The sequence below is a fragment of the Equus przewalskii genome, chromosome 10 (assembly GCF_037783145.1).
Source record: "Equus przewalskii isolate Varuska chromosome 10, EquPr2, whole genome shotgun sequence".
In the NCBI taxonomy this organism is placed as follows: domain Eukaryota; kingdom Metazoa; phylum Chordata; class Mammalia; order Perissodactyla; family Equidae; genus Equus; species Equus przewalskii.
In genome coordinates this window covers 39,739,171-39,762,449 of record NC_091840.1, presented here as the reverse complement: position 1 = coordinate 39,762,449, position 23,279 = coordinate 39,739,171, and the positions used below count along the sequence as shown (strand labels likewise).

At 44.1% G+C, this 23,279-nt stretch overlaps 1 protein-coding gene across 2 annotated transcripts in view; it reads right to left on the bottom strand.

Moving 5' to 3' along the window:
* Nucleotides 1-19,419, bottom strand: part of MYO1D (myosin ID) — a 319,278-nt gene extending 299,859 nt beyond the window's left edge. The window contains exon 1 of one of the 2 annotated variants that reach the window (XM_070562560.1): nucleotides 19,001-19,419. In XM_070562560.1, the coding sequence (XP_070418661.1) occupies nucleotides 19,001-19,095 (95 nt within the window). In that variant the 5' untranslated portion in view covers nucleotides 19,096-19,419. The remainder of the gene's footprint in view (nucleotides 1-19,000) is intronic. The other variant, XM_070562558.1, reaches the window with a different exon arrangement.
* Nucleotides 19,420-23,279: the final 3,860 nt, after the last annotated feature.

Sequence of the window (23,279 nt, the reverse complement as noted above, 5' to 3'; positions counted from 1 at the left end):
TACGCTTTACGCAGTGGTGACAGATTTAATTTTATTTGACAAACTAATATTAAGTTAGTTTGCACTTCCTGCACACAAACCAACTGAGCCAGTTAAGTGGACCCTTGGATTAAAAACATCCCACCAATGTGCAATTCTTGAAGGCACCCGAGACTCAAAACGAAATCAGAAAGCAATGTGAAGAGAAGTAATAAACATAGGGCAAAGGTTAAAGAGGCACAACAAAGTCTGTAACCACGGCTACAGAAGACATGAAGTGGAGGTAGGGAGTTGGGATACTTTGCTGGGTATGAGTGGCTGAATCCACACACTATATTGAGTAGCTGTACTGTGATCCCTATGAGACAACAATGTATGAGATACAAACATGTATGCACACATGTGTGGATGTTGCCTTACATACACACACATATCCCATATTTGGCAGCTGCTCTTCCAGTCTCTGCAAATCCACTGAAGTCATAACATACTTTCAGCTGACCTTAGTAGAACTGTTTGTTGGTCAATCCTCTTGGCTGCAATGAGGTTTATGATGCCATTCACAAGGTCAAAGGACTTCCACCAACTCTTAACTGCTTGCTGATTTTTATACGACTTCCTCAACCATTTCCTTGAAAGTTCCTCATTGTCTTTTCTTTAAAGGCTTTTTACTGAAGTATAACAAACACACATAAAAGTGCACAAATTCTAAGTGCACAGCTTGATGAATTACCAAAGTGAACACACCTGTGTGACACGCCTGTGTCACGAAGACTATCCAGGAGCCCCAGAAGCCCTCCTTTAGCCTCCTCCTCATCACTGCTCCCTCTCTCCTCTCCAGAAAGAACCATTACCCTGACTTCTAACACCACAGATTAGTGTTACTTGTTTTTGAATTTTATAAGGTGGAGGCACAGAGTAGGTATTGTTCTGTGTCTGGCTTTGGCTCAGTGTTCTGATTGCAGGATTACTTCCCTCGACGCATGTAGCTGCAGTTCGCTCATTTTTGTTGTTATCTAGTTATTCTACTGTAGGAATGCCACAATTTATTTTTCCATCCCCCTATCGATGGAAACGTGTTCTTCCCAGGTTTGGGCTCTCACTCCTTATTACATTTTAACATCTAACATAACACTTTTCCTCTATTCCTACACTGTAGGCCCAGCACTAGTTTTTTGTGGTTTTTTTTGACATGCTTCATATCATTGATTTGAAAAATTTTTGTCAACCATTACAGATCAAAACAGTTCTTCAGAATCCAAACTAAACCGGAGAAAAAGAGGCCACGACAGAGAAAACAACACATGTGGCAAAACATATTCAGCTCTGACAAGCGTGACATAGACTTCTCCGGATGAGGCTGAGGCCCTGACACTCACTGGCCCCTGCTACGGTTGTCTGCAGGACCAGCTTTCATTGCCTGAGAGTGTATTCATTCTCAATCTTTCATTCTCCTTTTACACCCATTTTTAAGGAAGATATTTCAGAACAAATAGCATTATAAAGACAGCACTGAACTGAGCAGCTGTAAACAGAATATATCTTAGTTGTCATCATTCTGAATATGCACGCAGATGCTGTTCATGTACGTCTTCTGGAAATGGCGTGGCCCATGCAGCCATGCTGTGGTCAGTGAGCCATCTTGCATGGGCATACAAAGACTTTTGGCGCATGAGAGGGAGAGATAGAGGCAATTTAGACAAAAAGCGTGGGCGCCTCCATTCCTCCCCACCCTGCCCACCACTGCTGCTCTGGATTCCAGTGCCTCACATCTATCTCCTCAGGGATCTCACCTTTTGCATTAGACCCTCTCTTCTCTCAGACTTCTCTATCTCTCCTGTCTCCTTCCATCATCATTTGCTCATGCTCAATTCTTCACGTTTGAAAATAACAGAAAAACAAAAATCCACCTATGACCTCCTACGGCCTTCTCTTCTCTCCTTCCCTTCCGAGTAAACTTCTTGAAAGCCTTATCACCACCACCCACTGTTTCTACTCCTTCACCCCCTCGCTACTCACTGTTCAACCCACTACAACTGGCTTCCACCTCCACCCCTCAACTGAACCCACTCTCATTAAAGTCACCAATGTCCTCCTTGATGCTGTGTCTAACGGACACTTCTTCATCCTTATCGTCCAGACCTTCCTGGGGTGTTCGACTTCGCCGACCAGGCTCTTCTCTGGACTTCTGAGATATTGCACTCTCCTGTTTCTTCCAACCTCCCTGGACGCTCCTCTTGAGGATCCCGTTATGGTGCTTCTTCCGACTGTCCCTTAAATAGAGAGGTTCCTCAGGGTTCAGTCCTCAGTCCTTTTCTCACACCTTATGCTCTTTTTCAAGAATCTACATTTCACAGGCATGTGCCATGGACACCTCAATCTCCATGTGACAGGAGGTATTGAGAGACATCCTCCTTTTTCCAATGTTCTTTCCAATATTCTACACGTATAGTCAGCACCCCCAGTCACTGCCCTCGATCCCCTTCCAGGTGTAAGCAGCAACAAGGGTAGTAGAATGAGCATATGCTTTGAAGTCATTCAAATGCAAACTGCCTCTTAAAGTAGCTATGTGACTTTGAGAAAGTCATTCCCTCTCTCTGAATACCTGTTTTACATCCATATGAGTATAACACTGATCTTGCAGGACTGAGCAGATTAAAAGAGATAAATGAATGAATGAATTAATTTGATTAACTAAAAACCATCTAACACAGTGTCTGATGCCTGGTAGCTGTCCCAATCATTAGTTTCCTCCCCATTTTGCCTTACATGGAAGCTAGTCCTGGCGCCCTATCTATACTGAATTTAAGGCAGAGCTCTCCTCTATGAACCCCCAAACCTGTCAGACTAGTCTTCTCATTGTTCCTTAACACATGGTGCCCATTCACAGAGGCCCCTCTGCAAAGAATGCTCTCCCCTGCCACTCTTATTTCATGCATACCTAAGTCTTACTCATGCTCTAACACCCAACCAATCCCATACCTCTATAAAGGCCTTCCTCACAGAAGCAAGAAACATCCTCCTGGTCTGAATTGTAGAATGTTGGTACCAATCATCTGGCATTTATTATATACTACTTAATGGGGGTCATATACTTTTATGTCAATGCCCTTTTTACTCAGTTACATCATTAGCTTCTTGTGGGGATTTAGATATAGTCCTTAGAACACACAGTCTCTAGCAAAAAGTTTTAAATAATGCCCATTGATTGGTATGAGAGGTCAGTCTCCCTTGATTTGTAATACCTGAAGGCACCAACATCGTTTAATAAATTCAACTCTGACTTTAAAATATATAGACATCCAGAATCTTTGAATTTGGGACTTTAGAGGTCATAATGCACAACATCCCTTTACAACAGCCTCAGTGGGTGAACTTCTAACTTCTGTTTCAATAAATCCCCACGACCAGAGATTCACTACCTCCTCTGGGAACCGAATTCATGTCCAGCTAGCAATTAACGTCTTTTTTTTTTTTTTAAAGCAATCTCAAAACTTACAAAAGAACCTGCAAGAACTTTCTTTATTCCTCAACTACCTGAGAGTAACTTACTGACCTGATGCTCCCAGCACCCACTTGTGTGTCTTCCTACAAACAATGACATTCTTCTACACAACCACAACATACTCATCAAATCAGGAAATGAACATATTATACATTCTAACAATGATTCTCAAACCCATTCAAATTCTACGAAATGTCCCAATAATGTCCTTTATAGCAAAAGAACCCACTTCAGAATCATGCTTTACCATTAATTATGTCTCTTTAGCCTCCTCATTCTAGAATACTTCCTCAAGTTTTTCTTGATTTTCATGAACTCGACATTTCTGAAGATTACAGTGATTTTGTGGACTGTCCTTTGATTTGAATTTGCCAGATGCTTCCTCTAATTCAGATGATGCATCTTTAGCAGGAATGTTACAGAAGCATTGCTGTGCTCTCATTGCGTCTATTCACACGGTATGTGATCTGATCTGTCCCATTCCTGATACTGCTCCTTCTGATCACTCATTAAAGTAGTGACTGCCAGGCTTGTCTACTGCAACCATATTCCTTTTTTTTTCTCTGATGTTAATTAATGAGCATTTTGTAGGGAGATCTAAGTAAATATCTCATCTCTCATCATATATTTTAAGTTACTCACTTATTAGTTTACGTAAGCATGGACTCATGGTTTCCTATTTCAGTTCGATGCACAAACTGACCCAGATTTAGCTAGTGGGAGCTCTGTCGAGCTGGTTTCTGTATGTGCTTTACATTTGCCATCATTCTGAGGACTTCCTTGCTTTCTGGCATAGCAAGATACCCCAGGTTCATCTTGCTTTTTGTTTTTTGTTTTAAAGCAGGAAGAGATGCCACTTACCTCTTTATTTACAAAAATGGAATTATACAACCTATTTCATTAAATATATCACAGATCATGGCATACTTTCAGGCAAATACATACACAACCTTTTTCTTTCAGTTTGATCTCTAATATTCCATGGTGTGGATGGACAGAAGCTCCTGTGCTCAGGATGCGTCCAGATCTTGGCCTATGTACCACTTCATCTGGTTATTCATCTATGTCTTTTATAATATTCTTTATAATAAACTGGTAAATGTAAGTAAATGTTTCTCTGAGTTCTGTGAGCCACTCTAGCAAATTAATCAAACCTGAGGAAGGGATTGTGGGAACCTCCAATTTATAGCTGGTTGTCAGAAGCACAGGTGACAACCTGAACTTGTGATTGGTGTGTGAAGTGGGAGGTAGCCTTGTGCAACTAAGCCTTTAACCCATGGGATCTGATACTATCTCCATGTAGACAGTATCAGAATCGTGCACATCAAATTTGTAAGACACACAGTTGCTGTCCACTGAGGATTGGAGAATTGCTTGGTGGTATTGGAAAACACATCAGAGTTAACATGGCCTGTCTTACTCTTTCAGTCATTCCCAAATGACATAGTTGCAAGTGCCCTCATCACACCGAGCATTCTTTTCTGAATGAACACCATTCTGTCTACATAGCTTTTAAAGGTATAGAGAGTAGGCACTCTTGGTTGCCTACCCAATATCCTATTCTGCCCCTAAATTCATGCCTCCCTAAAAGAATCCAATTTTGTTCAGGTATCTACTCCCTTCCACACAGCCACATGCTTCAGGAAAAGTGAACTCTATACTCAGCTCTTGATTGTTCTAAATCAATCACGATAACCACACTCCTCAGAACCAATGACGGGTTTAGTAATTTGCCTGTGAGCAAATGTCGACCAATGAAACATGAGGAAGTCTTCCAGAGGCTTCCTAAGAAAGAAGCACAAGACAAGCAGATGGCTCCCTCTCCTTCCTCTGGAGGTTACTGTGTCCGGATGGGATGCACAGAACTGCTGCAAGTATCTTCCACCAGCCTGAGGATGAGACCAGCACAAGAAGAAGGGAAGGGCTGAGATGATCACAGACCAGTGGTGCTGGGCCCTGAAGGGCTGGCCAGAGCAGCTCTTATCACTAGACTTCTGTTGTATGAGATAATATATTTCCTTTTTCTTTAAGCCGGTTTGGTCAGGTTTTCTTTTATTTGCAGCCAACAGCATTCTAACTGATACCGAGTGGTATGAGAACTACACAACCCTCCACAAAAAGTGGGATGAGCCAGAGTAGAACTTCCAAGACCTTGTATGTCTTCTGCTAGAGCCCAGGTCAACCCTGATGCATAATACAGACCATTTAAATCCTCATCTTTCACACTCCTACAATGTTATTTTTTCATTTATACTGTTGCCCTTCAGGAGAGAACTAGAACTTTACTTACTATTTACACTGTTAGCTTTTCCTCTGTTTCAACCTGTTCAGATCCTTTTAAGTAAGTATGTTTTAAGTGGGGAATGATAAAGGAAGCTAAAGAATTGCTACTTCTTTGCAAAGCAATACAGCTAAGAAGTGAGGAAAAGTAGAATTACAGAGCTAGGATAGAGGAGATTTTCGCTCCAGCAGTAACTGCCACTAGACTAGTGAAGAATCCTGGACAAATCACATACTTTCTGTGTTCCTAACTTCATGTATCTGTACATCAGTGAGATCACCTCAAAGTTCCCTTCTGGCATTAAATTCTATGACTCAGAGACTTCATCAGGGAATTCACGGCTCAGAATTCTTCTTCTATTGCTTGAAGCATAAAATCAGAAAAAGCCCCTGAAAAACAGTTGTAGCCTACTAGTCATTGTTGAGATTGATTTATTTCAAATGAACAAAACACTGCTCTTGGGCTGCCTACTGCAAGAAACAGCTTTGTGACACCACAGAGCAAGACAGAACTGCGTTTGTGTTTAATATCGCTGAAGGAAAAGTGTGGGCCACAACTGCCAACTCCACACTCCATTCACCAACCTGACAAAAACAAACTTTCAGAACAGCCACCAGACCTGAAGAATTCCGGCAGCTAATGTAAAGGAAGCCTAAATATTTCAAAGTATGCCATCACCTTCAAGTGACTGCAAGGTGTGTAAAGCCCTTCAATTGCTTCCTCGTGTACTTAAAAGTCTGAATCCTTCAATTCCCAAGGCCCTTTGCAAAGTGTGGTCCCTGACTACATTCCATCATCACCTGTCCCCACTCTGCCCAGCGGCTCCAGCCTCACCGGATACCCTTCAGTTTCCGAAACAAGCCAAGCGTCCATCTGTCTGTCTGTCAATGTCTCCCTCTCTCATGATTCATTCTGCCTGGCCTGGCCCACCCTTCCCTATCTGATTCCCCCACCCTACACCTGCCTCCCACACACACGGATTCCTCATCTTTCTCATCTTGCTTAAAGCCAACTTCCTCATAAAATGCCTTCTCTGTGGCATGCACACATGCCACCGCCATTTCCCCAATGGGGGAACCCTGCTCTTTCCCTTCACAGCACTTATGACTATTTGTAATTACTCTTTTGCTGTTTACCAGTTTTGTATGTCTCCTCAGCTGGTTTCTCAGCTCTATGGGAGCAGAAACCATGTCTGTCTGAGTTGCCCCTGCATACCCAGAAAAGAATGGAGACATGCTTGTCATCACGCTTTCAAAGACAACTTTATAACATGGAAAAATGCCTAAGATACTACTTTATATGAGAAAACTATTAATAACATTGTGTCTTGTAGAACCAGGAAGATTCCAATTTTTAAATTATATACATTTACATATGTACAAAATATTATAAGGAAATATAACAAAGTATTAACAAAGATGGTACAATTCTACTTTTTCATATGGAGAATCTGGTGACTGAAAGAAAAATAATATACAGAATGCTAAAAGTGTACAACCATAACCACAGGGTGGAAGAACAGAAAATGTGCTGTAAGGATGAAGAATAAAGTGTGACTGTCAAATAATTAAATTGATTTAACAATCATAACAGAACTAAGAACAGTGATTATATGGCTATGCTATGATACACTGGTTAATATACCAGTCAGTTCACATTTCAGTCACACCCCATTTAGCTTCAATAGAATACTGTGGATTGAAAAACCAGTAGTCTAGGAGACTGGTTCCTAACCTGGCTGCAGGAAAAATCACCTGGGCATTAAAGAGGCTTAACAAATCAGAATCTCCAGGAAGGCAAGTCCAGGGCGTCTGGATGATTTAAGAGCTGAGTAGTTCTGACACAAAGCCAAATTTGGGAACCCCCAACCTAGGATAAATTAAGAAGTTAAAGAAGAGGTTTCGTTTTGGGAAAGGTTTCAGATAAAACAGGAACCTAGGAGGCAGAGATGCAAACAGTAACAGATTCTGCCAAGAGTTGCTGCCTCCCTCAAATCAGCAAGCAATCAGAGAGTGCACACACTGCGGAAAAATCCACTCAGCATGCTCTGGTTTGTTCAACCACACAAATAATTCAAATACCGAAGGCAGCAGTAAGACTTAGAGCAGCACCTTATCTACTCCGAACTTGGCCTTGACCTACATGCCTTTCCAGCCAAAGCAATCAGAAAAGACCTCTGAGTAGAGAAGATAAAAAGCAGACACCTCAAACTCCGTGCCCTATGACTGACAGACCCAGACAACCCCTCAGTCTCCATAAGAACACATTAACTCCTTTATACTCCCTTCTCTGAGCTTGTCCTGGAGCAGATTAGATTTGTACATGAAGACAGAGAGAGAATTCACAGGGAGATACACTGAAAGAAACTATAGAAACTTACTCCTATACTCTAAATCATTAAACTGTTTAGATCAACATGTGATATTAGATCATTACACATATCTCAATAAATCCCAAGGGCATGAAAACAATTGTTCATGACTATGGTCACGATGACCTAAGTCATTAAGAAAAACCGTTAAATTACATTCTTTATATTCTGTTTAAGGAAGTAAAAATGAGAGATCTTTAACATTTGAGTGCCCTCAATGTGTTAAGAACAATAAACAACTCACTTGTTATCTCATTTAATGAAATAAGCTTCTAATGTAGACTCAGTTCCATTTTAAGACTGGGCAATGGAGGCTCAGAAGACTGAAGTGAAAGTCATACAGTACATAAAACAGCCAGGTTTAAGATGGGATAACTGAAATATTTCCTTTGCTTATTATTTTATACTGCATGGCATCTGGAAAACAATCACCTAGAACAGTGGTTTTCAAACTGTTTTTCCAATGGGATTGCATTTCTTCCCAAATAAAATATTCTTTGGAACCCCAATATGTAGAAGCGGAGATGCTCTGTTGAAAGCAGTAGAGGGGATCTCTATTCCACACCCACCTGGAATCCAAGACTGCTTCTCAGGCCCAGGACACCACAGAATCAAGATTAAAAAAACAGCACCGATCTAAATGAGTTTGGCCACTGGATCTGCTGTATAAAAGCATGTCTCTTAGAGATATTCAACAAAGGATACAAAAGTGTATAAAGGCATCATGATGCTGGTAAAAATGTAGTCACCCAGCTAAGATGGCTTAAGATTATGGTACCACTAAAGTATGTTCTCCCCCTTGTTGTATAATATTAAGCTTCACATGTCTGAGTTCTACAAGTCTTTTAAAAGAAAAAAGAACGTCTACCATTTCACGAGGTCCCTAAATATATTTTAGTGTTCCCTCCCACCCCCACCCCACCCCAAACATACTGACAGTGTCATTTTCCTATCTTCCCAAAGACTAGAGTTACAACAACAGAAAAATAACCCTTGAGAGGTAAAGAAGACTATCTTCTTTAAGATAAAGTTCTTGCCCTCAGGTCTTGAAGACTAGAGGTAGGACACAAATATGAACTGACAGGACAGGATGAATGCAATGAGAAACTCCTCACAGTTGTACTTACTGACATTTCAACTACTCTAGTGATTTATTATTTTGAGGGTTTTTTTTTAAAGGTTCTCTTCTCAATTACAAGGAACATAGGCTAGGATGGCAGAATCCAGCTAACTCAACCTCATTATCAAGGACTATTCTTAGGATAAATTTATCCAGATGTCCATAAAACCCAAAACTGAAACATGACCAATTTTAGGGTTATCCAAAATAAATGTAAATTTTTAATGGAGTTTGACCTTTTTGTTTTTAATTGACTATAAAATTTTTCTTGACTTTATATTGAACACAAAGCGGTAGTTTGATATAGAGCTATTCGGGATCACTGTGACCCCACTACGGATGACCCTCTATTGTACAAGTCACTCAAAGCAGACTTTGTGGCCAGAGGGGGAAAAAAAATTGTCTGAGTTTCTCTTGGTGTTTGCTTCATTGTTTTAGATAAAGCCATTTTTTGACTAATTCATTTGCTTCTAGTGCTTCTGTGATCCTCGTGTGTATAAGTGGTAATCTTTCCCCCCAAGTCTTAGGAATATGGCTGTGGGAGATAATATGGAGTGGAGGAATGAAAGCATAGTTGTATTTGTTCCGTGGTACATTTTTCCATCTACTCTAAAAGTTTTTTTAGAACCCTGAATTGGCCCGTGACTCTTTTGGAAAAAAGCTATGTTCAGCAGAAAACAATCTACTTATTAAAGCAAAATAGCTTTACTAGAGTTAATACTGTAATCTCATTAAAGTGAAATCCATTTCTACACCAAGGAGCAGAAACTGGGGGAAATGAAGGCGGTCTCATTCAGACATAACAGTAACTACTCCCACATGAGCAGCTGTGTGGACTATAAACTGGGATATCTTCACAGGTGAGGCTGGGACAATGAGGAGACCGGAAAGCGAGCAAAGTATCAAGAAGGAACTAGCTGATGCTCTTGGATCCCTTCTCCATCAACTGAAGTCACTTCTTAGAACCCTTTACTTTAAAATGGTCTACTTTGTAAAAAAGTAGACCATTCTATTTCACCAAGAAATGTTGAAAGCCATGATGAGATTCACAGGCTGACTCATGAATATCTCTTTAACCCACAATGGAATAACCGTAGTATTCACCACACAGTCTGGGTGGTGAGTCTTGGAAGTTTGGGAATTAGGCATAAGATAAAGGAAGGAAAAACATTTTCCATTTCCTCTTCTAGGCCCAAAGATAAGCCGCAGACAAATTTTTTAACCCAGCAAAGTCTTCTCTGGCACCCTCCCTCTCTGCCATCAGAGCCTGTGTCCCCAAGAATGAACTAAGCTCATACTATATCCTGACCATCCCTTCCCACCAGAGTTCAGTTCTTTATCCCAGGTCTGCCTTATCCCTGAACAGTTAGGTGCTGCAAAGATTATTGCTCAAAAACGAAATTCTCAGTCCCTCCTTCTAACTAATCTCATCTAGGCACGAGAAAGAAAAGATGGAGCAATTTACACAAATGCACTTGTGCTGCATTAGAAATACTTGACTTTCGGGGCCAGCCCTGTGGCCGAGTGGTTAAGTTCACACACTCCACTTTGGCGGCCCAGGGTTTCGCTGGTTTGGATCCTGGGCACGGACGTGGCACCGATAATTAGGCCATGCTGAGGCGGCATCCCACGTGCCACAACTAGAAGGACCCACAACAAAAATATACAACTATGTACTAGGGGGATTTTGGGAGAAAAAGCAGAAAAAAAAAAGAAAAGAAACATTTGACTTTTTAAGGATTCTTATCAACCTAACTCAACCTCTAGCTGGCAGAATTTTAGGCAACATAAGACAGGAATGAAAGAAGCGCAGACAATGTGGGGGAAAATATTTTTGAGCAAGGGAAGCTGGCTGGCAATGGCCAGCCCACTCGTGCTGAGAGCGGGTAGAGAGAGGAGAGAAGAAAAGACCAGGAAGGTGCAGGCCATCGGGCAGCAGGGCCCACATGAAAGGGTTGTTTCCAAATGAGAGACGCGCTCTCTACTCCCAGCAAGGGTCTGCTCACCTTCTACCTCTTCCACAGAGCATTTGCCACCTACTCCCAGTTCCATCTTCTCATTTTCTGAATTCCCTCAGAATTCTAGTGTGTAACATATATACAACTCTTAATTATATCATCAGTTCTCTTTTTAAAAATATGGTGCATTGGTTCCTTCTCTCTCGGAAGCCCTTAAAACACTTGATTGTCTGCACTATGCATTTTGGCTCAATCATATTCTACTTTACATTGATCCGTTTACTAAAGTATCTTTTACTCCCAAATAAGCTAACCCTAAAGAGATACTTTTTAAAAAGTCATCCCCACCAACGTACCCAACAAAGTCACAAGCACACAGCAAAGACTCAAGTAGTTGCTAGCTTTAAAGCCAGGAGATTATATTAAAAATATAAACAGGGTTATAATTAAACAAGGAAATGAGTTACAGATTTTTTTAAAAAGACTATACTTAAAGTTCATCACCCAGCTTAAGTGCCTGTGGATTTCAGGCACTAATGTCACCAACCTTCATGAAAGCAGAGAACAGTAGACATGAAGAATAAAATGTTTTTGGAATATTTATGAATAATGTGAATAGCTGATTTCCTTTTCCAAAGAGTTTTAAACAATTTTCAGAAACTAAATAGTGGTACCCCTGGGGGACGCAGGATTATGAGTATGTTTAGGGTGATATTACAGAGAGAACTGGGAATAGCAAGGGCACATGGTCCATAGGGGTGGACTGAGAGGAGACTGAGAGGAGAGGGAGGACCACCTCCCGAGTATCTACTCTGCCGCGGGCACCATGCTCGGTGTTTTACGGGTGCCAGAATTTAACCTTCACAATAACACATCATCTTTACAGATGAAGAAACCGGGCTCAGGGAGGCTCAGTAACTTGTCCAAGGCCACACAGGGGGTAGCAGACGAACAGAGACAGGATTAAGGTCCAGATCTATCTCTACACCTCTTGCTCTCTCCACTAGTAACCCCAACCCCTTCTAGAACATTTTTCATCCTTGCCCTCCAAATAAAACCAAAACAAATGAATCTGTCTTGTGAGGAAGGAAGAGGTGAAAACAGCTAGCTCTTCAGCAGTCATGGGGTCGGGAGAGGAGGCGAGGCTATTTGGGAAGGATTTAGGAAGAGAGTTAACATTCGGTGAGGGGTAATTACGTACCAAGCACTGACCACGTATTTTTTTTACATATCATGTGATTTCATCCCAATAACCCTAATAGGCAATCATTTCCCATATAAGGAAACTGAGGCATAGGGAAGTTAACCTTCCCTAAGTCATAAGGCCAGAAAGAGTAGAAGTGAAGCCGGGATGTGAACTGGGCCAGTCAGCTCTCAAAGCCCATGCTCTTTCCACTGCTCCCTGTTGCAAGCATGCTCTTCCTTTTCTTCTTCCCGTAAATGCTCAAAACTAAAGTTTGGGAAACACTATTCTATTAAGAGATCTAACCAGTAATTATATAACAGTTGAACTGAAAGGAACCTGCCTCCCACAGGGAATAAAACTGTCATCTCAACCAAGGAAGTGAATAGTCAAAAAGAGAGAGGCTTAGAATGTATATTTAAAAATGCCGTTACCCTCTGAACCCATTTACAAATATAGCTGACATTTTTATAGGCCACGTCAGTGAGGCTCATCCACAGGTGATCTACCCAGTGGGGCTGGAGCCACCATTAGCAGCAGAGTTTCCCACTAGATCTACTTGGCAGTGGTTGGGCAATGACACAATGACCCAATCCAGTCCCAATGGCAACACAGCAATGGATGCCAGAGAATTATGATAATATAGGGCCAGTCCTTGAGATAGGGTCCTTGTTTGCTGAGCTGGCTCAGACTTAGGTGAGAATGTCAACAAACAGCTCTCCACACTAGGATAATTCACAGTGCAGACAACTTACTCATGAGTCATTAAATAAACACATTTCTATCTATACCAGATTCACCATTTTTGTCTCCAAGTTAAGCAAAAAGCCAAAGCTCATCTCCTTAAGGCAGAAGTAGAACCCTTCAGAACCCACAATGAAATGCACCAGGAGCAGCTTCTGAGTACTCGAGTCCACCCACATCTGGCTCTATTTGGGAGCTAAAGTCAGAAGTCTCCAGGGTCAATAAATGACCCTGAATAAAAATAGTCTTGGAAATCTGTCACGGAGTAGGAAAGGAAACAAGACGGCAGGGTGATTCACTCCAAATGGCAGCTCCAAAACCCAAATTCTCATTTTTGTCCCAACGTGAAGCCAATGTGCAAAACAGGCACAGAGCAAACTGTCCTTTTCCGAAGGCCTCTAAAAGGGGCTGCCAAAAACTTTCACGTGGAAGCCAAAAAGATTTAGTGTGCCCTTCGCCTCGCCTATAAATCTAACGACAGCTCCTTCTAACCAGAGCCCTGAACAATCGCAGATTTACACTTGCCTGAAGACCACCCAGAGTATCGAAGGTTTTGCCCCTGGCAAGCAAGAGGGTCCCTTTCTCCCACCAAATTTTCCAAATGACCAAACAGCCGTAGAAAAAGACTACCGAGGTTGTGTGGTGAGCACGTGTGTGCCCGTTCGCCACCTTTCTACTAATTCTACGACTCACTCCCCCGACTCCCCAACACTTAAGTTGTAGTAAAATAAGTACAGCATTTTTGAGAAGATGGTATGCTTTTTCAAATTAAGAATTTCGCCGGTTGAAGAACAACCAGCCAACATCTGACTGCTTAGTTAACTCATGTGAAGATGTATCGACACACAGGCGCCAAATTCTGCAGCAGAACAGAAAACGCAGAAGGACCAGAGGTGGGTGCGCATCACACTCACTCCCTTGCACTCTCCCCTTCCAGAGCCCTGTACCTCACTTTGTATTCATAATTTATATTCTTTTTCGTAAAGATGGTCCCCCCTCCCCAACCGTAATGAGTTTCAAAGGACCACAAAACCTGGATCCACCTCTGGACAAGCTCTCTGTCTCTGAGGATCTCGCAATTTGGTGGGGAGGCCGATATGTAGATAACAACAACATCATATGATAAAGGCTCTCTAACAGTTACGACCAAGTGTCCACGTATCCTTGGGTGAGTCAGCGCAGGTGGGCGTGCAGTTCACCACCATCTTGGAGGATTGGGAAAGACTTCTCAAACTGGTCTCAAAAGATGCGTAAGAGGGCGACAGGCAGGGAATGGGGGCAAAGATGAGGGAAGAAGGAAGACATTCCAGGAAGTAGAACAGCCAAGGCCAGTGGTTCTTAACTGGGGACAATTTTGCCCTCTCCCCCAGGGGACATGTGGCAATATCTGGGAACATTTTTGCTTGCCATAAATTGGAGGAGAGTGGTGCTACTGACATCTGGTAGGTGGAAGCCTGGGATGCTGCTCAACATCCTACAATGCACAGGAGAGACCTCCACAACCAAGCATTAGCCAGCCCCAAATGTCAACAGTGCCGAGGCTGGGAAATCTTGGTTTAAGCAAAGATATAAAATACATATTATGTATTTACCAGAAGCTGCCTTTAGCTTCAGCAAACACAGTGCTTTAAATGGCTGCTTTTATGGAAGAAAAAAAATCAAGAAGAAAAGAGGGGAGGAAAAATTAAATCTCCCAAGCGCCAGGACATAAAGGTGAGCAGGTGCCTTATTCTCAAAACAGGAACCACCAAAGTTAGGAAACTGGACCCCTGGAAGCCTAAGGTGGATTTCCTTGTCCTATGAAATGAAAGCAAGTCTCTCAGGGATGCTGTCCTGGGCTCAAGTCCACTCCTGAGCGGCAGCCTGCATTCTTCCTTTTACGCAGATGGCTAAGTGGGGAGCAAGGGGCACAGCGAAGACTAGACATTCCATGCAGCTCAGCCCTGGCAGGATGCGCACTACGAGACAGGGTGCAGAGCTGATGTTAATGCTGGAAGAACTCAAGTATAGGAGTGGCCACAGCAAGGAGAAAAGGAACCAAACGGGCTTCAGGTCCAAAAAGGAAGTGGCTACGAAGAAAGCAGAATATGGTGGGGATGCTGTGGTCAGGGCTTCAAGCGGTCATTAGGGTTGTTGGCAGGAACCAGGCTTGACCATGAAGGCAGGAGGTGCCTGTGCAGGAATCTTACTCCTGGGCACAGACCCTTGAAAATGGAGTGAGGAGCTTACCACCACCGCCAAAACCACGGGCACCTCCACCTCCACCAAAAGGAAAACAAATAAATAGAACAAACCTCCCCCAGCAAGAGACTGCCAGGAGAGAAAGAAGGCAGCCCTCATGATACCAGCAGTTTTTGATGTAAGGGTAAAAAACACAAATTGATACTCCTTCTCAGACATGCTAACTCCTGCTAACCCACGTCACCCCTTTAGTCTTGCCTCACCCAGGCCCACATGCACAGACACATACCTACATCAATTTAAAAAAACAACAGTAAGGGGAAAGTGAGATCAATTTTAGCAGTTGTCTAAAAATCAAGCTTTAGCCCAAGAGGGGAAAAGAAGGCCAGAATAACAGCAAAATAAGAAGAATAGTTCTAAATGCACGTCACAGAAGCTTCAAAAAAAAAAAAAAGGTAACTGAAATATTCCTTTTTTTTCTTTCTACAAAAAAAATGTCACAAGGAAGGTACTATGTGCCCAGCATTATGCTGGGTGGCAGAGTCGGGAAAATTAAAATCAAGTCTGGATGACCCAGACCCCGGAAACAATTGCAGACTTAAGTGCCTAACTGTATGTCACAGACCATAAATGAAGGCAGAGGGCCTTGCAGAAGAGCCAGATGGACAGCAGAGGCCAGGACATTCCAGACGCGAGTGTGAGGAGGAGCTGCAGGTGGGAAGGTGAGAATGATCAGGCACGTGCACACATATCCACTGATAAGTGAAATACATTCAAATTTCACCTATATGCAACCATAAATATACACCCGGTATAGGCCAACCACCTGTGTTCCAAGAGATGAAAACACTTCAACATCACACACTAGCACCCGGATCTGCAGTGGGTTTCTGGTCACCTCCCGGAAAGTGAAACAAATGTCTGAGGGCCACAACAGCATGAGCTCAGTAGCTCACACAGCAAAACACTAAAATAGTCTGGAGGGACATCCAAGTGACATGAAATTCAAACTATCAGAGAGAGGACTGCTTTCCACCTGGGTCACCAGCATTTACAGCTGGATAGGAGGGCAGAGGTGCTGCCACCCTTTGCTGGGACTGTGTTTATGGCTATGGGAACCAACTACTCCCAACTTTTAACAACCAGTGAACCTGTACAAGGAGAACTGCCGATTCTCAGAGTCATCAAGTACACACACAGATGAGACACATGCACATTTGAACATCCAGGATCTTGACGGACTTGGTGATTGGGATAAACGTAGAACTAGAAACCTGGGCATTGGCCAAGGGTCGTGCTAAGGAGAGCTGATGATTCCTCCCACAACTCCCCTCCAGACAACCTAGTTTATTCTCTATCACCCAAACAGAGTCAGCTTTCATGCCTCTGCTCCTCTGCTCACACCACTTTATCCACCTGGAATGTTCTCCACCTACACGAACCCTACCCATCCTTTGAGACTTATCTCAACTCCTCCTTTCCTTCTCCATATCATGTTTCTGAGCCAGCCTAAGGCATCGCTCCCTCTTCTGAACTTCCAGAACAATTAGTTTGTACAATTACTTGGCAAAGAATCCCCCCAAACTCTATAAGGCTGAACTCTTCTATTGTTTTCTTGACCTATTATTTAAATCAATAAAGGGGCCGGCCCCATGGCGGAGTGGTTCCAGTTCCACGTGCTCCACTTTGGTGGCCTGGGTTCGCAGGTTTGGATCCTGGGTGCAGACCTATACCACTGATTAGCCATGCTGTGGCGGTGCCCCACCTACAAAACAGAGGAAGACTGACATAGATGTTAGCTCAGGGCTGATCTTCCTCAGAAGTAAATAAATAAATGGAAATTTTCACTTTTCTCCCTGTCTTCATTGACATGCCCCCTCCTTGAGAAGTAGGAACACACCTTATGGTTCTCTGGATCCTCCTCCCTTATCTCTTAGAGTACCTTGCACAATGGAGAATTAAATTGCAAAGTTCTCTTCTGTGCTCATAGGAGTTAATTTAGGCTCACTTTAATAATCTTACTTAAGATTCAAGCCTCACACTTAGAGACTTTGCAACCAATGACATGTGAAAGCAAACAAGAATATAAGAGCTGAGGGGGCCAGCCCCGTGGCGCAGTGGTTAAGTTCACATGTTCCATATCGGCAGCCCAGGGTTCACTGGTTCAGATCCCGGGTACAGATATGGCACCACCCGTCAAGCCATGCTGTGGCACGTGTCCCACATACAAAGTAGAGGAAGATGGGCACAGATGCTAGCTCAGGGCCAGTCTTCCTCAGCAAAAGAGGAGGACTGGCACCAGGTGTTAGCTCAGGGCTAATCTTCCTCAAAAAAAAAAAAAGAAAAGAAAAGAAAAAGAGAAAAAGAATACAAGAACCGAAAAATCTTGGATATTCTCATTATTTTACAAATTAGGAAACTCAGACACATTGACTGGCTCAAGGACAATTCGTGGTAGGCAAGCATAGAACTGGGATCTGTGCCCCTGCTTCATACTCTGGGATGTAATAAAAACTAGCCAAGAACAGATGAAGATTCCACGGGGTTTGAAATTTCAAAGATTAAGAAAGTTTTTTAAATTCTTAAACTAAAGTTAACACGGGTAGTTAATATTGAGAAAACCCAAACCTAGATTATGATTTTCACTTTATAAGCTTATGGAGTAATAGTTAGCTACAACTTTACAAGAAATGGGGCTAGAACTTCCAGGAAACATACAAGCCCCAAAAGTCAGTTATTTTGAAATTCCACTTACTGTAATGTCAAAAAAAAAAAAAGTGAAACTACTTTAAAGCCCTGCTTACATACTATCCTATCAAAAGTGAAAAAAATCACACGGAGAAGACTTTCTGAAACAAATTCGTCTTGGAAGCCCATTTAGGGGCACCGAGCGGTGACCATATTTTCAAGGATGTCAGTAACACAAGGGCTCCATCCATAACTCGTTGAAAAAACTGAAACCATGAATGCCTTGTCAAATTCAGACAGTTTATCTTGGCACTGGCAAGCAGAGCAGTCTCTTCGATGTCTGGAAACGTGTCTAATTACGTTTAGAAAGTAACTAAAAAATAGCCAGTGTCCCGGAACAGACAGCTCAGGGATCACTCCATAGCATCCTGAATGACAGAATGGAACCAGGCCAGGAAAAAAAAGCAGCAGCAGCAAGAGAAAAAGAAAAGAACCAAGTGTGAAACGGGGATGAGACCCTAGCCTCTCTCCAAAACAACCCTCCAGCCTTCCCGGGGCCTTCGGGGCCGCCACGACTCTCCCTTAAGTTTTTACTTTCCTCTCCTTTTGTTTCCATTAGCTCACCTGGCCCGCCCACATCACTTACCTGGGGCAGCGCACTAGCCTGCCCTGCCCTAAGCGCTGCCTCCAGCTCGGCACACCCCTTACACCCCACGTCCGAACAGCAGCCAGGGACACCCCCTCTCATGAAGGCGCAGCCCTGGAGCTCAGCACGCCCCTGACACTCCAATGAGGCCGCATCCCAGGGCGTCCTCTCTCGGGAAAGCGCAACCATCGAGCCAGCGGACCCCGGGATACCCCAATCCGGCCGCCCTCCATCCTCGAGCTCGGCGCGCCCCCGACTCCCTCCCCATCCGGCCGCACGGCAGGGGCGCCCCCTCTCGGGAGAGCGCAAGCTCGCGCCCCTGCGCACGGCGGCTCCGCCCTCACCTGAGCCGAAGGTTGGCCATGAACTCGGGCATGGAGACGGTGTCCATCAGCACGAAGTCCGCCTTGCCGAACTCCAGGCTCTCCTGCTCCGCCATGGCGCCGGCGCACGGGCTCAGGTGGGCGCGGACGGGCTCAGGTGGGCGCGCGCGGGCGGCGGGGGCCGGGCCGGGGGCGCGCGGCGAGCTCGGGCGGGGCCGGGGCGGGGCCGCGGCGCGGGGCGCGGGGCGCGGGGCGGCGGGGGAGAGGGCGCCGCTCGGCGGGGCTGGGCCGGACGGAGGCCGCCCCGCTGCTCCACGGCGCGCTGTCGGCCGGCGCGGCGCTCCCGGCAGTTTCCGCTTCTCCCGCGGCGGCTGCCCGGCGCTGTGGGGGACGGGACACTGAGACGGAGACGGCGGCGGCTGGTCCCGCCTCTGGCCTTGGTCTGGCCCGGGCCCCGCGGCCGCCCGCCCCGCCCCGGCCGGGCCTCTCCGGCTCCGCCCCGCCGGTCGAGGAGCCCGCCCCCGCCGCGGCTCAGGCCACCGCCTCCTCACCTGGGCGGCGCGCACGCGCGGGGCGGGCGGCGGGGGCGCGCTCCGGGCCAGGCCGGGCTGCGGCGGCGGGGCGGCAGCGCCCCCTGGGGATGGGTGCTGGGATCTCCGGGGGCGGGCGGTCCCAAAGAGAGCCGACGTAGGAGGGTGGGCGGACTGAGGTTGCCAGGACTGCCCGCCTCCGCCCGAGCTTGGTAGATGCCGACAAAGTTACCGAAGTAGCTCGTGAAGCTTTTCGCGACGATAATTCATCATGATTCTGTCCCCCTGTCGCGAAGCCCATTCCTGTTCTGCGCACGTCCTCTCCATCCTTAAAATGATAGTTCATGCTCAGACTGAGAGATAATGAGAGCTGACTTGGGGATGCCGAAAATGCCCAGAGCTCTTCTAAGGGCCTTAGAGAACTTAAGTAACTTGTTACAGGGGCTAGAAAGTGGGGAAGCTGCAGTTTCATCCAGGTCACTTGACTTTTAAGCCCCAGCGTTTAGCCATATGGCAGACTGCTCTCCTTCTGCAATTTTCCATGATCTGTTTTTCTCTTCCACTCACCTGAGCATGTCATAAATGTTACCTTATATTGTTATTAAGTTTTTGATGTATGTATGTATCATCTCCTTGGGATAGTTGTAGGCTTCTTGCGCATGGGGCCATGTCCTAAACTTATCCATATACCCCTTGGTACCCACCAAGTAGCTATTGTACTGCCCTTGTACATGTAAATGTGAAATCCACAATGGCTCGATGGAATGGAATGAGTTATAAGTGGTCTCCAATTTATAGAGACATTGGTTGAGCCTGGAAAATTCTTTTGGAACTTAGACTGCATTTTCCCAATGAAAATATATTATAAATGGCTTTCTAAAGCAGTTGCACTCTTCAGTCTTGGGTTTCCGTTAGGACCATTTTCTATTCCAAAATCTACTAGGAAATCTAGAAGCCCCCGACGACCTGGCTGGGCTCCAACTCTGTGGCTGCATTTGAGATGAGTAAACCAGACCGAAGGACCCTGCTCAAGGCCTGCTTCAGCTGCCAACCACCCACCCTGGCCAAGACAGAAGGGAAGACAGCTTGGTCCCCTCCCGAGGGAGCACACTGCCATCAGAAAGCCACTCAATCTCCCACACAGGCAGAGCTGGGTTGCAGTCTGTCCGTTAACAGCTCTCCTTCTCCAGAAGACACCACTCTGGATCTCAGTGTCTCCTTTGTGGAATAAGACCTCGACACTCTCCAGGGTAGGACTGTCCTTTGCCTGGGTCATTTGCGTGGGTGGGTCAGAGCATCAAGTGTGCTACAGTCCTAAAATGCCTGTCTTGGTATGTTTTAACATAAAGAGAACTGAATTTCAAAAAGAAAAGAAAGAAATCTCAAATTTTGTGCAATTTGGAGTAACAGGGACCACATGCAGTGACCCATTGGTAAATGGATGTGGGTGGTTACCCTGAGCCCTGGGGTTGTTAGAGCTAATGAGATTGTACAGCGGGTAGGATCTATAGTGGTACAAGCTGTGGCTTTCAAATGGCCAAAACAAGGGAACTCTTGTTTTAATCTGTATCTTGTACAGGAGCCCAATGTATAAAACATACACTCAACATATGCAAAGGGTGTTTTATAAATTTATTTCATAAGCCCAAATTAGTGTAAAATCAGGCATGGAGACCAATGAGTCTCTTTTGATGAATCCAACTCTGTCCAGTGGTGCTCACCATCACCTTAAATCAGCCTCAGGACTCCAATTTACTCTTGTATGTTGTTTCGGTTGTACAGTATCAAGAAAATTCCAATATACATGGCTAAGCAGTAATTTGTTATTCATACAGTTTAACATCCAGCCTTTTTAAAGACCAATGCACAGCTACAATCTTATTAATCAATGACACATTGACAAGAAGTTCCAACATATGAAACTAAACACTGCAATCCGCATTCAAACTAGGTAACATAGAGCAGGTTAGCTCCTTATTAATCTCCTTTGTGATAAAACTTGAATATAAACACATTTGGATATGTATGCTTGTGTTACAGTTTAAAATATACACTAAAAACCAAAATAAAAGTTAACAAAACCAATAACGAGACACACTATCATGAGTGATGTGATAAGCAATGGGGTCTTCTATATATTTTTTGGCTTTTGCATGAAAGGCAAAGAAAATCTGAGGTTCTGGTCTGGGTTAAAGGATCCCAAAGAGACACCACACCTAAAGGCACTATGTGACCTGGACTGGATCTCAAACCTGAAAAATGTAAAGGAGATTTCTGGGACAATTGTTGAAATTTGCAAACAGAATGTATATTAGATAGTAGCGTAATATCACTGTTAGTTTTCCTGAATTTGATCATTGTACTGTGGTTCCTTAAGAGAATGTCCCCTAGGTGATACCTTCTAAAGTATTTAGGGTCAAAGGGTATAATGTGTCAAAATGTTTGGCAAAGGTGACAATAATAATAGTGATAGTAATAATGTGTGTGAATATACATATAGTAGATAGATATAAATGGATAAAGCACATGTAGCAAAATGTTAACAATTGGTGAATATAGTTAAAGAATATATGGGAGCTTTTGTTTGCACTTTTCTTGTAACTTTTCTGTAAGTTAGAAATTATTTCAAAATATAAAGTCAAAAATCAAATAATGATCTAGAACTGTTCTAAAATAAGTTTATTTTTAAGAAATCAAATAACACTTAAAAGTGAACGTCAGGGGGCCAGCCCCAAGGCCGAGTACTTAAGTTTGCACACTCTGCTTTGGCAGCCTGGGGTTTGCTGGTTCGGATTCTGGGTGTGGACCTACGCACCGCTCATCACCCCATGCTCTGGCGGCATCCCACATAGAAGAACTAGAATGACTTACAACTAGGATATACAACTATGTACTGGGGCTTTGGGGAGAAAAAAAAAAGGAGGAAGATTGGCAACAGATGTTAGCTCAGGGCCAATCTTCCTCACCAAAAAAAAAAAAAAAAAGCGAAAGTGAAAGTCACATGAGAAGTTTGTAGACATTCCAGAACTGAAAAACCAGCACACACTTTGAAAACTCTGGTACAGAAGATCTCTTAGCTCTGGTTGCCATAGATGTGCTAGGGGACTGTAAACACTGGACAATTCTAAAAACAAAAATAATTTAATATTTACCTTAGTTGTCGAATATGGCCGTATGCCCTGAGAGGGTACATCCTGTTCTTAGCCTGAAATTCCTCTTCCCTGTTTTCACCCCTCACCCCTCACCCCTATGGTCCAGCTAACTTCTGCTCATCCCCTAACTCTCAGCCTCAATATCACTTCCTCCAAGAGGGCTTCCGTGATCTCCTGAGTCAGGATTGGCTGTCCCTCCTCTGTGCCCCCACAGCACTCTAGAAGTGTCATCCCTGTTACAGCTCTGAATGTACTGAGCCTATTGGCCATCTCTCTCATTAGACTGTAAGGGCCATGAGGGCTAGAAATGATGTCTGTTCTGTTCTTGGATGTAACTCTGGCACCCAGTAGCACAGTGCCTAGGGTGTGGAGCTCTTAAGAAATGCTTGCTTAATAAATGAATATGGAATGTTCTGCGAGTCTATGGGTTATGTAATGTGAGGTTGTAAATCCACGCCTTTGGTAGATTTTCTGCATTAAAATCAGTGTTTGTGCAACATTTAGCTCTTTCTCATCTCCTGCCCCTGGAAGCAGGTCTCAGGGCTGTGTTCACTTCTGTCCTGGGGCCGGACCTACACACTATATGCTCACACTGAACAAAAGCAGTTGATCTGAAAA